Source organism: Elgaria multicarinata, chromosome 3 (genome assembly GCF_023053635.1).
Source record: "Elgaria multicarinata webbii isolate HBS135686 ecotype San Diego chromosome 3, rElgMul1.1.pri, whole genome shotgun sequence".
NCBI classification, from domain to species: Eukaryota; Metazoa; Chordata; class Lepidosauria; order Squamata; family Anguidae; genus Elgaria; species Elgaria multicarinata.
In genome coordinates this window covers 76467492-76484633 of record NC_086173.1, presented here as the reverse complement: position 1 = coordinate 76484633, position 17142 = coordinate 76467492, and the positions used below count along the sequence as shown (strand labels likewise).

Genomic DNA, 17142 nt, shown 5'->3' with positions numbered 1-17142 from the left:
CAGCATAGGTTTGACTCCCAGAAGTACATTCATGCTTCAAAGTATCAGATAATCAGCCAATAAAGTATGTTAGATTAGTATAACACACACACACACACACACACACACACACACACACACACACCCAATTTCACATAGTCACTCCACACCATGCAAAGAGAATGGTCTCAATACACACAATGTGGAACTTAAGCAGGTTTGACCCTGTGACTTAGATGGATGGGACACTGCCTTGCAACCATATGTAATCTGCTCTGGGATGCGTGTTTTAAATTACACTTTCTTGTACACCATCACTTATTGCTTTTCTTTCAATTTGGATAACGCTCACATATTTTCCTGTCTGTACTCAATTCCCACTTCTCTGCAGCACAGGAAACCTGATGTTCTGAAATAAATGGACATGTGCTTCAAGATTTAGATCAGAAAAGGAACAGGCTAGCTTGAGTCAGAGAGATAGTACTTTCCATATTTAAAAATCCACAAAGAACGTTGCTTGGAAGCAGACCAGAGTTTTAAATGTCATTCCTCTTACTGAAAGAAACATTACAAAGGTATTGTAATGACAGCAACTGCAACTCACTCTTGTAGAGGACTGTACTGTTGTGTCCCCTCTTCTTATGAAGACAACAGTCCAAATACCACCATCCCTGGGAACTGAAGGGCAAGTAAATGCTTTTGTACATAATCCACTAGATGGCTCAGGTATCTATCATGTGTTATCCTGGTGGTCTGATTGCTGTTGGAAACCTGAACTCATGAGTGCCTTTCCATTGGACTTCTCAGTTGAGCATGTATAATGCATATATACCCCCCATATTTATACACAGGAATATATTGTGAAGACAGGAGATGCCTAGTGTACACCAAGATGAGAATAAGACTGGTGTAAAAGCAAAAGCACATAGCTGATGCAGATGTATTTGGAAAAGTAACTTTACTTTAAGGCCTCCACTTCTCTGCCAAAATGGAGATGACAACCTTCTACTAACCCATTAAGCAGAAGGAGAAGCAAAATGCTCCAGAACTGAAGTGACTGAATTTGCTCCAGGCAACATATCCAGCAACTGCCTAGACTATTGGCAAGATTTTTTTTAATTCTTATTTTTAAAATTGCATGGATTGTTCTTGTAATTTAGTTCCTAAAGAGACTCTTCTGAGCATGCTACATACACATTGTTTATGTATTCTTCATCTTATTTGTCTCATAGATCTTAACGTAAATGCACTGGAGTTTTTCCAGTCAAATCTTCAACTATCTTGCTATCATCACAGTCACAGGCTCAAACACAATGCTCATGCTTAGCACTAATATATTATTTGTACCTTCTTCTTCTATTCAGCTCACCTCTGTCTTCCTTCTTACATGTACTTAGGTAGAGTAGCCATTCTATGCATATGTAGCCAAATTCAAAATGGCAGCATCCACAGAATACACTGAAAATAGCCATGCATATATAGTACAGCTGCTGCTCACAAGCACCAGATTGAGTTTTTTCAACAATACACAAGATGAACATTTGCACAGGCTTGGAGGTGTGTGTGATTGCATCTGAGATACCAGTAAGTAACGGCATAATTCTGCAAGATTTTGCCTTATCTATAATGATAACTCAGAAAGAGTTATGCTTGCCTTTAGGCAAAAGCCCCACACATACAACCAGGCAAACATACTGTTATTTTTTTATACCAAGATCCTCTACTAGCAGTCGGATTTATTACCATCTATGATAAGAAGAGTGACACAGCTGATCACTGATCTTATACATTAGAGTGGATTTTTCTGGGTCTCAGGTGTTTTCCCACAGTACTGCAATCTCCCGACAGTTAACCTGCCAAATGAGAAAAAAAATTGGGAGTGTGCACAGCCTGCATTGTCCACACTGGTAATCAGTGCTATGGGCATATAAGTCAGGAGGCGCATTATATCTTTCCCCACTTGTAAAGTACTTCTGGTTGCATTATGAAATGTAAAATGAAATCAAGGGGCACGCCCTACAAATTGCAGGGGGACACACACCTCCCTTTAGAAGTGTCTCGTCCACGGGGAAATTACATCTTGAGTACTGAGTATGAAATACTCCCACAACAGTGCAACTTTGCTATTATTGTAGTCCACAGTCACCATATAGGTACGTAACTGCCAATTATTAACACTACTAGTGGAATAGCAATATTTGCGTGCATGGTTAGAAAAAAAAACACAAGCTGCTTTTTTAAAGGACAAAATTCAAGATAGAGCACTGCTGAGAATGCTAAAGAAAATCTAAAAATCATAGCATCATCTTCTCAGAAAGAACATATTTATTTATTTATTTATTTATTTATTTACAGTACTTCTACCCCAATACTGGCAGTTGACCATGTTAACACATAAAGCCATTAAAAAGCACCAATAAATAAACCACAATTAAACTGCAAAAACTAATTCCTCATCTGCTCTTGTTCTTGTTGTTCAAAAGCAAAGGACACCACAGAGCAGTACGCATAGTGCCAGATGAGGCCAGAGTATGAAATCTAGACATTAGGGCAGGTGACCAAGCCCCCTGGTGCAGCTAGACTTTCCGCTGTTTCAAAGAAAGCACTGGATATGCTTAACACCAAGGTAGGTGTGGCCACTCTGCACAGAGCCCCAGAGAAGCAAAACTGCTGCAGTCAGGTGCAGTAGCACAAAAGAAAACAGTATCATACGATTTAGCTAATGTAGGTCACACCTTATAGAACCAAGGGAGGAAAAAAAATGCATCACTTTTATATGGATGCTCCATAGTATTTTACTGGGTACATACTCACCAAGCTCCATAGGGTTTTTTTTTTGTGTGTGTGTGTTTTTAAGTAGATAAGAACCGGTTCAAATATTGAAAGGATTGGTTTCCAATGGATTAATCTTGAGACATTAAAGGCAAATAATTCAGTATTGTTCAAATTGGTACTTCACAAAGCTGAGTGTGAAATAAGGTGTTGCCTATGTCTAGTCTTTCCCGTAATTAGTCCCAAGTGTCTGGACTGGGATTCTCAGTACATCACACCTTAAAAGAAAAATGCCTGACCCAATGGCAGTTCTAGAAAAATGCTATTTCTTGCAAGGAGAAAAAACAAGCCAACATCTTTGGTTAAGGTTAATTCCCTTATTTAAGGTCACAAATAGGAAAATATGCCCCATACACCAGAAAATGAATTAATGAGCATCAGTGATATAAGAATGTTTTAAATCCAAAAAATGACAAACCAAAGTAACTATTCAACCAAAAATATGTTTTTTTGTAAATCCCAACAATATCTAAATCCTTTTGGGAAATTATTTGCCCTCTAAGCAAGTAGACTTAAAAGACAATATATCTGCCAAGCTTCTTTTTCCCTCTGTGTGAGTGTGTGTGTGTGTGTGTGCTTGGTTGTGCTTCCTTTGTTTGCCTCAAAGATGGAGTAGCCACCCGTTCCCCCAATGCATACTCTTATCCCACAAAAGATTTCATTAAAATGCACTGGAGACAAAGCACAGCTGCACTCCTTGCATCTGAAGCCAGCAACAATAAACCCCAGGCCTATTAAAGACTAAGGGGGTACCCCCACTGCAAGGCGTTTCATCGCATCAACAATAAATCAGGGTGGAGTATGAAGCCACTGGAAAAGCATCTGCAGGGCACACACCAAGAAAGATGCAAAACACTGTTATTTTTCACAGCATTTTACTTTCATGCACTCCATCAGACACCTTTTCCTCCATGTTAACAACCCCCCACCCCACAAACATTCTTTAGATGCAGGGGGGAGGAAATCCCTTTACATTTGTTTGTATATCAGAGCTTTCACTTTCAGAGAGGAACCAATTCCTCCTTTTTCCTGCGCCAGTCAAAGCACATGACGCACCCAAATATGCAGCAAACAAAACTATGCAGCAGGCAACTTGGGCATACCGGTGTCCTTGCTTTAAAAAAAGAGAGTGGTGACAGAACAAAAAATAAGGAAGGGTCAAAACCAATCTGGTTTAAAAGTCAGCCTGACTTGGTCAGATCGGCTCCTCCCAAAAAGACTGGGTCTGTACAAAGCATGGAAAAAAGTGATTACACATCTTGAACTGAATGAGGAAGGACACCCACTCCCACTGTGCAGGTTTGCAAAACAGAATATCACCAAATCCTCACTATGTTCCATAGACATGGAAAACAGCAGTGGGAGGTGGGGAGAGTCAATCGCAACAGTTTGGGACATGAAAATATTGCCGACCAATATCACTGCTTTGCACAACGGTTTTCTAAACCTGTAATTTAATCACCATGAGAAAATGAAGATCTCTACACTCATCAATTGCACAGATTACGAAAATCCAAGATCCACTTTCTTGGTGTCATCCCTGCAAGCGCCCCCCCCCCCCCCATTCTGAAAGTTGACTGGCTATTTTCACACTATTCACACACAGACACACAAACCATCTAAAGCAAGTGTGTAGCTTCTTACAAAACAGGACAAAGCGGCTGGTATGGGGTGGGGTGGAGTAAATTGGTACAAAACAAAACAAAAAAGATCATGCATAAATGGCAAGAACCAGGGGCTGGTGGGTGGGGTGGGAGAGAGGAATTAAGCCACTCACAGTTATCCTGGGGATGTTCTTCTTGCCCTGGTAACCAGACATGATGCGTGGTGGTTGTTGTTGCAGGGGCAGAGCGGGCTCCTACCCTCCAACCTAGGAGCAGCACCAGCTTGCAAAGAACCGCAAGCTCAGGTGGAACAAATGGTGCTTCCTTCCTTTCCTCTTCTTCCCCTCTCTGTCTTGCCCCCTCCCTCTTGTTTCACACAATAGTAAATCCTCTCCCTCCCTCCTCTTTTACCAATGACAGCTGGGACCCTGTAAGACAAGAATGGCTGATGAGACGACTCCTCCCTTCTCCTTCTTCCCAGTCTCGCTTTCTCTGTGTATTGATTTCTCTCTGCTTGCTTCATTTGCCTCACCCACTCCGCGCTGTCACTGCAGTAAGGCGTGACAGCCACTAGAGGGCAGCAGTGGAAAGACTCTAGCCAGCAGATACCCAAAGGGACTGGGCAGGGTCTGTGAGCCCTTTCCCAGAATGTAGCAGCTTCTGTAGTAGCTAAGCTAAAAGCGAGCACAGACGATGCAAGGGAGCAGTTAAAAGTTGAACACAAGCACTCAAGAGTCCACAGCAGCAAGAAGCTAGGGTTGCAGGAATTAGCCTCCATAAACAAACAGTGGGAAATGACTAGGGAAATTCCATTTCTTCTTGCCACAATGGACTTCTAGCTTGTTTCCCTGTGTAAAACAGATGGCTTAAAACAAAACGTACGTAACCAGAATAGCAGCAGAGCTGGCATGGGGAAAGGAATAGCATGAACCATGCATCAAAGCTAGGCTGTTAAGCCAGTCAGTCCTCATATTTACCACTTAAGAACATAAGAACATAAGAAGTGCCGTTCTGGATCAGACCAAGGGTCCATCTAGTCCAGCACTCTGTTCACACAGTGGCCAACAATAAAGCAGGACATGGTGCAACAGCACCCTCCCGCCCATGTTCCCCAGCAACTGGTGCACACAGGCTTACTGCCTCGAATACTGGAGATAGCACACAACCCTCAGGGCTAGTAGCCACTGATAGCCTTTGCTTCCAGGAATTTATCCAACCCCCTTTTAAAGCCATCCAGATTGGTGGCCGTCACTACATCTTGTGGTAGTGAGTTCCATAATTTAACTATGTGCTGTGTGAAGAAGTACTTCCTTTTATTTGTCCTGGATCTCCCACCAATCAGCTTCCTGGGATGACCCCGGGTTCTAGTATTTTGAGAGAGGGAGAAAAATGTCTCCCTACCCACATTCTCCATACCATGCATAATTTTGTACACCTCTATCATGTCTCCCCTTAGCTTCCTTTTTTCCAAGCTAAACAATCCCAGTTAATGTAACCTTCTCTCATAGGGGAGATGCTCCAGCCCCTTAATCGTTTTAGTTGCCCTTTTCTGTACTTTTTCCAGCTCTATAATATCCTTTTTTAGGTTTGGTGACCAGAACTGTACACAGAATTCTAAGTGTGGTCACACCATCAATTTGTATAAGGGTAGTATGATATTGGCTGTTTTATTCTCAATTCCTTTTCTTATAATGCCTAATGTGGAGTTAGCCTTCTTTACAGCGGCCGCACACTGGGTGGACATTTTCATCGAGCTGTCCACCACAATCCCAAGATCTCTTTCTTGTTCGGTCACTGCCAGCTCAGATCCCATTAGGTTATATGTGAAATTGGTTTTTTTTGCCTCAACGTGCATCACCTTACACTTGCTTACATTGAACTGCATCTGCTATTTGGATGCCTACTCTCCCAGCTTGGAGAGATCCCTTTGGAGCTCTTCACAATCCCTTTGTGTTTTAACAACCTTAAATAATTTGGTGTCATTGGGAAACTTGGCCACTTCACTGCTCACTCCTAATTCCAGATCATTTATGAACAAATTGAAAAGAATTGGTCCCAATACCGATCCCTATGGGACCCCACTATTTATTTCCCTCCATCGGAAGAATTGACCATTTATTCCTACTCTCTGCTTTCTGTTCTTTAACCAGTTACTGATCCATAAGAAGTCCTCTCTTCTTATTCCATGTGTACTAAGTTTATTCAGGAGTCTTTGGTGGGGGACTTTATCAAAAGCCTTTTGGAAATCCAAGTAAACAATGTCCACTGGATCACCCCTGTCTACATGTTTGTTGACATGCTCAAAGGATTCTAGTAGATTAGTGAGACAGGACTTGCCTTTGTGTTAGCCATGTTGATTCTTCTTCAGCAGGACCTGCCCTTCTATATGCTTACTAATTTTGTCTTTAATAATGCTTTCAACCAATTTACTTGGAACAGATGTCAAGCTAACCAGCCTGCAATTTCCTGGATCCCTTTTTGAAAATTGGTGTTACATTGGCCGTCTTCCAGTGCTCTGGTACAAAGGCTGAGCTTAGGGAGAAGTTGCATATTTTGGGGAGGAGGTCCGCAATTTCATATTTGAGTTCTTTGAGAACTCTAGGATGGATGCCATCTGGGCCTGGTGTTTTATTTGCTTTCAATTTGTCAATAAGGTTGAGAACTTCATCTTTTGTCAACACTATTTGCCTCAGTTCTTCAGACTCCCTTCCTGAAAACATCAGTTCTCAACATTGTTCTTCTTTAGTATGAATGTCTCCTTAAAAGCCCTAGTACCAGTGCCATACATTACATATTGGTTTATTTGATTTATAAACCACACCCTCCACCTAGGTTGCTCTTTTTTCTTAAATAGTCTTCCAGTTCTCATGGTTGCAGAACCACACTTGAAAAGATAACACTGTTTTAATGCAATTTCACTGGGAACTGATGTCTGAGGAAAGTTAGACATTTTTCTTTCTTTTTTTAATCTTGCAGGTGTGTCAGGAAAACTGTGTGGAAAAGGGAAGACATGCAAACAGGGTTGAAAGGTATTTATTTCCATACCCTACAGCTCTACTTTAAAAACAAATCAAAAACAAACAAACTTGCTACAATAGATTTTTGTGAAGATTTATTTGGAAATCTCTGTCTTAAAGGGCTCTATTTTTCCTTTTGAAATATTAGGATTTTTTTGATGGAAATATTAGATTCCAATCTATGCACAAGCTGAATTCTATAAAAGTAATTTACTTACACAAAGCTGGGAAGAACAAAGTAAGCCAAAAACCAAAAGCATCTCATCAAGCCTTCCAGCATATAAACTTTTTTTGTTCCAAGAAATTTTATAGTGTGGTTAGTGGGTTTAAGATAGTTGATGTGGTTTATGGATCATTGTGCTTCATAGCTGATGTGAGATAATCTCCATTTGCAAAACACATGTATGCACAACGTATCTGATCTGTAAACTGAGGAGGGAAATACTGTATAGTCAGCCACTAGTGCATGTGGTGGAATTAAACTATTCTAGGCACATACTAGAAGTGCCACTATAAGCACGCAGGGCTTTAACCATAAGGCTCAAGTGAGGCTTGGATCTAATCCAGCACGCTATCCAGAACTGCATGTGTTCAAATCGTAGAATCCTCTCTTTAGGCTCCACCAGTTACCAGCCTACAGACTATGCACGTAGAAACAGGCCCCTATGGATTCTGCACCACACCAAAGATGAAAGGAACCACTTGCACTTATTTTTAGTGCAAGCACAAACATTTGCCACTTTGGCTGTCACTGCAGTAAACTCACAGTAAAAACTATAAAATTAAGCCAATCTGTGTATTGTAAGTCCATCCATGTTTCTCAGGGTGGATCTGCCTTCCATCAGAGGAAGGGTCCTGCTTATGGGAGTTCTCTCTCCAATCTTGGGGGATCCACTTCCCACCACAGCTCACCCCATTCACCAGAGTCTCCTGATTCTGTGTAGCATATTTAGTGGTTTGGAGGGGCTGCTGTGGGAAGGGGGAGGAACATGGAGGAACTATTTCCAGTGTATATCTGGATCTAACTCTCAGTGATTGTCCATTCTAATAAAAGTGCAAAGAACTTTTATTCTTTTATATTCTTTGATATTCACCTCCTAATATCAAATCTCAACTTGCATCCACCTTTGAATCCATGCAGAGAACTGAGAGAACAAGAATCCAAACAAAAACTTTTTTTTTATGGGCCTTTCATACATACTAATTATCCTGTACCTTTCTGCTTCACTATCTCTACCTAGATTTTCCACTTTCTTCTCTCACTTCACCCTCAAATCCTCTCTTCTGTATGTATCTCACCTGGCATGCCATGGAAAAGACAGTACTAGTTGGAAGATTAAAAGTGAGCCAAGGACATCCATCAAAATTCTTAAGGGAGCAGCTTATGCTTAGAGACTGGGAATTAGAAGAAATCCTCCTCCTCTTCTCTTGGATTTGGAGTAGGTGGCAGGTTATCAAAAAGCAAAACAAGAACAGAGCACTACCATTAAATATATAGCCTGAGAGCCTACCAAGGGATCTGAGTGGTCTGTGGATTAAGTTTCCTTTCAAAAATAGTACAAAGGCAAAATCTATCATTCATGCATAAAATTAATATGTTCATTAATAAAAATCCAATGTTTCTGCAATGTGCATATACTAGTAGTTCCACTTAAATCCCATTATAAAGAGTTCTAGGCTTCCTAGTCTGCAGGAACTCCACTAAAAGCCATGGCATTTCTGCAACAACCCATACTTTCCTGCACAATAGCACTAAGAAAATATGATATTTTATAAATTAGAAGATATGGGTGTAAAAACACACAAAATACAGTTCTACCCCTGCATAGCCCTCCCCAGATTTTGTGGTTCTAGAAGCCATCTGCCCCCACTCAGCTTGCAAACAGACTCTTGTCTGGTTGTCTATGGCAAGTAAGAATCATCTCACAGTGGCTAGACAAGGATCTGGTTTGGACTGTTTCTACTTTCAAGCCATTGATGTGCCACACATGACTAAAGGCTGGATCCAAATTTAAGCTAGGTCAACAGAGCTGAGAGAAGCAGACTTTCCCATGCTCTCTTTCCCAGGGCAGCTCCTCCAGCCCCCTGAAAATTCTTCAAAGAAAGTTAGGAGACTCTAATGAATGGTGTGTGGGGATCTCCAAAAATTGAGCAGAACCCTTCCTCTCCCAAAAAGTAGATCCTGGATCCAACCCTGATATAGTTAATGTGTGAGCAAATGAGACTGCAATTTTATGGACTCATTTGCAAGTAACGCCTTCACTGAGAGCAGCAGCACAGAGCCAGACAATCAGAAGTGGATACAAACTGAGATTGCATATGGATGACTTGAACTGTTTTGTTCAGCCAGGCCACATGGAATCAAAGAAAAGAGATTCACAAAACCAAGTGCTCCTATTATGTTCATGCAGTATGAAAATCTAAAGAAATGTATTGCTGCCAAATATTGTTACAAATGCGAAACTGTGGAACTTCCACAAAGCAACTTTCAGTACGTTTTCAAACTCCGGATTGTACAATACAACAGGTCAGTCAAGTAAAATTATGCAAATCAATACAATTTGCATTATTTGTGCTAGTTGAAGAATTTGAAGTGGCATTGTAACATGAATGATTTGAGAAGTGGCATTCCAAGATGCAGAATTCTAGGACAACCAAACTATACTTGCACATAATTCAAGAGGAATAAATATTAAAATTGACTGACGACAAGAAGCACATTATGATGATGATCTAAGAAGCCAAAGAACACCATGAAAATAATAAGGAAGTAATTTGAAATCAGTTTTAAAGATGATACTAAAGAGATGCAGGGATCCAAGGAGTAGTAAATGAACTATGGCCTGAGATCTTAAAATATCTGCCTACTCTTTTTCTTCTTCTCAACGGAAATCCCTCCGTTCATGCCATTATTCCTTCCTGTGGGTCACAAGGATCATCGCATTTAGCAGCCTACTGTTAGTCAACCTTCTATTAAGCTTCACTAGAGGATGCAGAGAAATGGGTGCTAATTGTAGTGGCATAACGAAATTAGATAGTCAGCTGCCTGAGATCTAGAAACAGTTGGATGTTTTGCCATTGTTGAATATCCAGAAATCCAGAGTTTGGGAACAGCAGTACAAGCAAGAGTTTGCATCAAAGAATGTTTTGTAAAGGTAACTGCCAAAAGGAAGCAGCTTTAGAATCAGTTTCCAGTGTGTACAATTCTGCTACTAGCTGGCGCCCAAATATATGTAGAGAGCAGAAACCAACCCATGAGGTCCACCAGTCAAAACTGTGCCATAAATTGCCACGATTCTAGCCTACTACGTGGTGCATCTCACTACCTCCACACTTCCTTGCTCAGCACCAAGGGATGTAAAAGTTCCAGAAATGTTGAGGCCATTGGGGGGGGGGGGGACTGGGTTTTTTTGGAAAAATTGAAAATGGGGGGGGGGAATGGGAAAATAACCATTAATTCTTTTTTCTTTAGTGTTCTTTACGGATCTAAAGTCATTTTGACACTCTAAGGCAGCCTTCTCCAACCTAGTGCCCTCCAGATATTTTGGGCTTCAGTTCCTATCAGCCTCTGTCAGCATAGCCAAAGATCTGCTATATTGGGCACTGTAGTCCAAAACATCTGGACGGCACCAGATTTGGGAGGGCTGCTTTAGAAACATAAAGCTGCCTTTCTGTTCCTAAAGTTATTTTATGTGTAACTTAGTTTGCTCATAATTTTTTTATTATTTTTAAAAACTTTTAAAAGTAAACACTGTTAGTAAATTGTCTGAACAGATTAGGACTACATTAAATTACTGCTGCAGCATCAGAAATATAGGACTTTGTAGAACAAAACCCAAATTTCATGAATGCACATTTACTGAAGATTTCATAATGGAGACTCTACTCACATGTTGGGAAACTGAGCATATCTATGAGTAAAACACACTTTAGATCAATAATTTTAATACAGAATGAAAGAGCCAACTATGCCAGAAATCTTTTTTAAAAAAGGATTTTAAAAAAACCATTTACCCCCATTATATTCAGACATTTTACATCTCTAGTCTTTCTATAAAAGTGTTCTTACTACATACTTTCTAGAAATCATTTTGGGGGATGTAAAGGCTGAGTAACAATATATAAATACTTTTGTCTTAAATTGTAAAAGAAAGTATTTCATAATCCAAAGTTACTCAGTTTTTCAGGGGAGGGAGGAAATGGTCCTGGGGGGGGAAACAAATGATTTTTTTTACATTCCCCCCCCCAAGTCTTTACAACTCTAGGACCACCCCAAAACTGATTGGGTCCATGTAGAGGAAGGGTAATGGGGAAGGGTAAGATTTCCTAATGTAGATGCCTTCTCCAAGCTGCTATTATGGGGCAAATAGTAGGTAGGAGATATTTACACCTAGAAAACCATGCGGGGAAAGAGTTCATCCCCTGAAGCACCACAGTCCCAGTCAATCTGGGGTGTGCAGTAAGCATAGACATTTTTTAAATTAAATGAAAGAAACAGAACAGCTGATTATGGATCTCAAACATCTTGTCTAATTTGGCTCAAAGATGTTTTACTTGGGAATGCAACTCCAGAGATACCGCACTTATCAGTAGCCATCCTCAGGCAAACATTTTATTGTGTTTTTAAGCGTATTAATGACTTGTCCCTTTTCAACTAAAAACAATGTTTTTGTTTTCCACTGAAAACTACAGCTACTCAAGATTCTGACACTATTCTGGTTTTAAGAGAATACCGAAGGAACAGCTGTTTCCTTTTCCACTCTTTCTTCGAAGACACCGACACAGATGTCAACCCATGTGTATCTGTTCATTACTCTTGCAGGTGCCATCTGCAGGGCCAATCATGAGGCCAGAGAACTTGCACAGAGGCTGCACACAGAAGGTCAGCAATCTTTAACAGAGCATCCTTTGCATTTGGAAAATAGAGGCGTTACTTGCCCTCTGTCTCCTGTATTCATATCCTGAACAATACAAGGGCAATATGGCAACTGTTGTAAAGATCAGTGTGAAACGTTTTGAACACTTGAAATACACTATAATATTTAAAAGGCAACAGGCTTTAGAATCTAATCAGGAGTAACATTCCAATTGTAAAAACAATACAAGGAAGTACTTGATTTCAACAGAGTTTACTTCACACCAGGGTTCTGACTTGACAGAGCCAGGTTGCCACTGCTTTTTATTAAAAAAAAACACCTGCATTTTTACTGCTGTGAGGTGGCGTTGGGTAATTCTGACGCAGGAGGCAGAACACGATTTCTGGTGGCCATTCAGCTTACAGCAACCAATGGAGGTCGCCTTCCACCCGAGAATGTCTCCGCTATGGCACCGGAGCAAGGACAGATAGTGGAAGAGCCAACTTGACCTCGCTCTGGCAGGAAAAGTCAGGGTAAGCCCCCAACTTTTCTGCTGCGCATCTTCATCTCTTCGCCCCATGGTGGCAGTGAATCAGCCGCTGTATCATATAAGCAACAGAGCGCCGATTCACAGCCATTGTGGTGCAAAGACAATGTTTAGACAGCCCCTAGCTTGTTTCCTGAGAGATATGTCAAAAACAAGTAGTACCATTTCCATCCAATCCCAAGGTAAAATTACTGCTTAGGGCTGCACTTTTAAAATGGTTGTGGGGGAACTGCATATTATGACCTAGTGTGCATAAGAGCGCATTTTTTAAAAAAAGAAAAACCGTTTTATGTAGGGAAACTTTAGAGAGAAAAAGGGTGTGTGGAAGGTGCTTAACCATCCCCCTTCAGTTTTTCCACTCTCAAATTGTCCCTTCTTGAAGCAGCCATGCAAACAAAAGAAAGCTATCTGTGCTCCTCTTCAAGCCAAAATCCACACTGCAGCCAGAGTTCAAAGCCTAGAGAGGTAAGTTTTCCGGAAAATTTTGAATTGGAAAACTTTCCCATGCAAATTGGGTTAACTTGCATAGTGTTTGTATCAGAAAATTTACTGATGTCCTAGAGAGTGATTGAATTTATTTTACATGTATTTAGTAAACAAAGCTTAAAAAGTGTCCAGAAATGTTTGAGAAAAATAAATAAATAAGATTTAAATGTCATATTATGCAGACATTTTTACTGATTTTTTTTAAAAAATGTAAAGACAATAGCATGAGCTTTTGAGACACACTGCTTAATTGTACCCTAACATCCCTCCAAGGTACTAAAAACAGTCTTACCCAACCCGTGTTGTACTACAATTTCCAGCATTCCCAATCAACACATTTGAATTTGAGTTGTTGTCCAACACAGCAGGGAGTCACCAGGTTGGGGAAGGTTGCACTAATTTCATTTTGCAATCTAAGAACTGTGTTTCCAGTTTATTGGACTCCACAACACCTTTTTAACAAGTGCTTGTCTAATTTGCATAATTGTTGAACATGAAACACTCCTACTGCTTCTTTTATTCATATGTTTTGGCAATGCCCAATAGTCACCTCCTTTTGGGAGGAGGTCATAATACAGATAAACTTTGTATTGGGCCAGCCTTTAATATTGAATGGTGTGCATGTCCTCCTGTGCTATTTACTGGTTTAAAGAATGGTCAATGCAAACAGATTTTCTGAGCCCTTATGACAACCAAAAGGGGTGGGTGGGAAATGATTTTTAAAAAAGAAAGAAAAAAGAACAGTTTAACTTTCTTACAATGAGGTTGTTGGCTACTTATTAGTTCTATTTCACAATGAGACATAAGTATTTCAATGACATATTTGCATTCTTTCACATAGTTCCTACACATAATCACCTGAAAAACATTAATTACAACTTTGAAACTGCCAAGCTTGCCAGATTGTATGATTTGCAATTGGTATCCATTCATTATTATTAATGAACTTATGAAAAGGAAATAAAGCACTGGAAAAAATTTCTACCCCCACATCACTTGTGGGATACTGCAGAATCAATTATAAATAACAAAAAAGTATATAAAGATGGATAACAACACACATGCAGCAAGCATGTAGCTGAGTTTTCCATGTGATTGTTGAAAACGCCCCAAGGAGAAAATACTGAAGGCAAGAAAACAAAGTAGTTTATTACAAGTTTTGCCAAAAGGTAGCATTACTTTATTGTTTCTGGGAGAACAGTGAAACACTACATCCTGAAGTTGCCTTTACAGCTGAAAAGATACCCTGAATGGAACAGGGCATCTGAGGATATTGTGATCTGAGCCAAAAAAAAGGGGGAAAAGGTTCACTGTAAGATTTCTCTCACCTCACTCCGATGTAGTTATCACCTAGTCAATACAGTGAACAGTGTTTGATTTCCCACTGTAATACTTCAATTTCCTGTCAGGACTGAAGGATGAAGCGAAGTCCGTAAAAACCAAAACATTTGTCCCATATCCCCCTAATTAAAGGCAATACTGATAATATAAAAAGGGAGCTAAAGTTTCTGTTCAGGATTGCATCTTTACTCCATCTTTCAGACGAATAGTAACATGCTGCTGTAACTAAAAGTATAATTTCCCAATTGGGAGAGGGAAAAGTTCTGGCTGTAACAAAGTCTCGCCACAGCTGGAGAATCCAGTTGGATGAGGAGTATGATCCAATAACATTTTCCTGTTTTCTCAGCCCGTCTCCAGGAAGGCAGATTGAATGTTTGTTTTTGTCATTCTTTTCCTCCATCCACCCATAGCAACTGTTTTCTTTCAGATACACTGACATATACAGATTTCTAAGGACCAATTAACACAATTTATTTTTCCCACTGTAACCATGTATATGGTTACATTCTCTGTCTAGGAATCCCCACAATCACACCTGCAATTTGACCAGCACTGACACACATAGTGAGATTGTATCACAAGCAGCCCTGGACAGATGTTTTGGTTATAATTGAGGGTGGTGTTTCTGTAGTTTCCAAGGAGCCCTTCACAAGATGTCTATCGTGTAGAAGCTGCCTGAAATTACATCAGCATGGCAGCTACTATGTGTAGTGAGTTGCTATGTAGTATTTTCCAGACAATTTCCAGACCATACATAAAATGGACATTTTTCAACAGCACGGAAATCAAACATCTTGCAAGCCTTGATCTGCATGGCAAAGCCTATACATAGATAGCTCTCCAGCCAACACAACTTGGCAGCGCCTATACATAGATAGCTCTCCAGCCAACACAACTTATACAAAAAAATATGAGCAACTATACTAAAAGCACATTGGTCTACAACACACATATAGACTTGTATCTAACAGACTGTTTCATAGCACCTTTTTGAAGTCCACCTCCTTTTTTCAATTTTGTGTGAAGTGGCCACCAGACAGGTGCAGCTTCAAGCAGTTTTCAAATGGAATTCATGGGAAATAGGCTTTAACAAGGGCTCCATTGATGATCTCATAATTATGATAATCACACACCTGCTAGCTGACCTTAAGGCTCAGGCAATTGCATGGCTTGGCCTTCTGTAGAATTACTAGAAGATACAATGATGGCCAATATCATTAAAAAGAAAAGAAAAGAGATTAAACAAGTTTGTGGAGGATACACCTATCTATGGCTATTAGCCATGAGAGCCAGTAGAACCCTCATATAAAGGAAGCAAACCTACAGACACCAAACACTAGGGGCAAATCAAGAGAAGATAGCCAATGCCATCAGGTGTTGTTTTTGAATTTCATGATGAATCTAGCTGGCTACTGTTGGAGTACTGAGCAAAATGGAAGACAGCAAACTTCAAAGTGATCTTGATAGGCTGGAGCGTTGGGCTGAAAACAGCAGAATAAAATTTAATAGGGATAAATGAGAAGTTCTACACCTAGGAAAAAGAAACCAAACACACATACTTGGCTCAGCAATACTACAAGCGAGAAGGATTTTGGAATTGTTGTAGATCACAAGCTGAATATAAGCCATCAGCGTGATGTGGCTGCAAAAAAAGGAAATGCTATTTTGGGATGCATTAATAGAAGCATAGTTTCCAAATCGCATGAAGTACTGGTTCCCCTTTATTCGGCACTGGTTGGGCCTTATCTTGAGTATTGTGTCCAGTTCTGGGCACCACACTTCAAGAAGGATGCAGACAAGCTGGAGGGGGTTCAGAGGAGGGCAACAAGGATGATCATGGGTATGGAAATAAAGTCCTATGAGGAGAGACTGAAAGAACTGGGCATGTTTAGCCTGTAGAAGAGAAGACTGAAGGGAGACATGATAGCACTCTTCAAATGCTTAAAAGGTTGTCACACAGAGGAGGGCCAGGATCTCTTCTCAATCCTCACAGAGTGCAGGACACGGAATAACGGGCTCAAGTTAAAAGAAGCCAGATTCCAGCTGGACATCAGGAAAAACATCCTGACTGTTAGAGCAGTATGACAATGGAACAATTACCTAGGGAAGTAGTGGTCTATCTCACACTAGAGGCATTCAAGAGGCAGCTGGACAGCCATCTGTCAGGTATGCTTTAAGTTGGATTCCTGCATTGAGTAGGGGGTTGGACTTGATGGATTTATAGGCCCCTTCCATTTCTACTATTCTATGATTCTATGAAAATGCACCCTCTTGCTGCATTTCTTCTAAGCTTTTGGTGTAGATGGCAGCAAGGACCATATGCAGTGCATATGCTATCCAGGTTATGCTTTCTTAGGATCTAACTTCTCATGTTTAAAAAGTTGATATAAAACATTGCCATGTGGCCTATCTAGTGTTTTGTTGTTCTCCAAGACTTACTAGAATTGAACGATCTATCTAGTGTCCTGCTCTCTCTCTTT

General features: G+C 40.4%; 1 protein-coding gene across 2 annotated transcripts in view; it reads right to left on the bottom strand.

The window, feature by feature from the left end:
• Positions 1-17142, bottom strand: part of DPYSL3 (dihydropyrimidinase like 3) — a 65520-nt gene that overhangs the window by 34237 nt on the left and 14141 nt on the right. The window contains exon 1 of one of the 2 annotated variants that reach the window (XM_063120627.1): positions 4589-4928. The exons of the other annotated variant lie outside the window; for it this stretch is intronic. Within the exon in view, the coding sequence (XP_062976697.1) occupies positions 4589-4630 (42 nt within the window). The 5' untranslated portion in view covers positions 4631-4928. Of the gene's footprint in view, positions 1-4588; positions 4929-17142 lie in introns of those variants that run through there. 2 annotated transcript variants of the gene reach the window in all.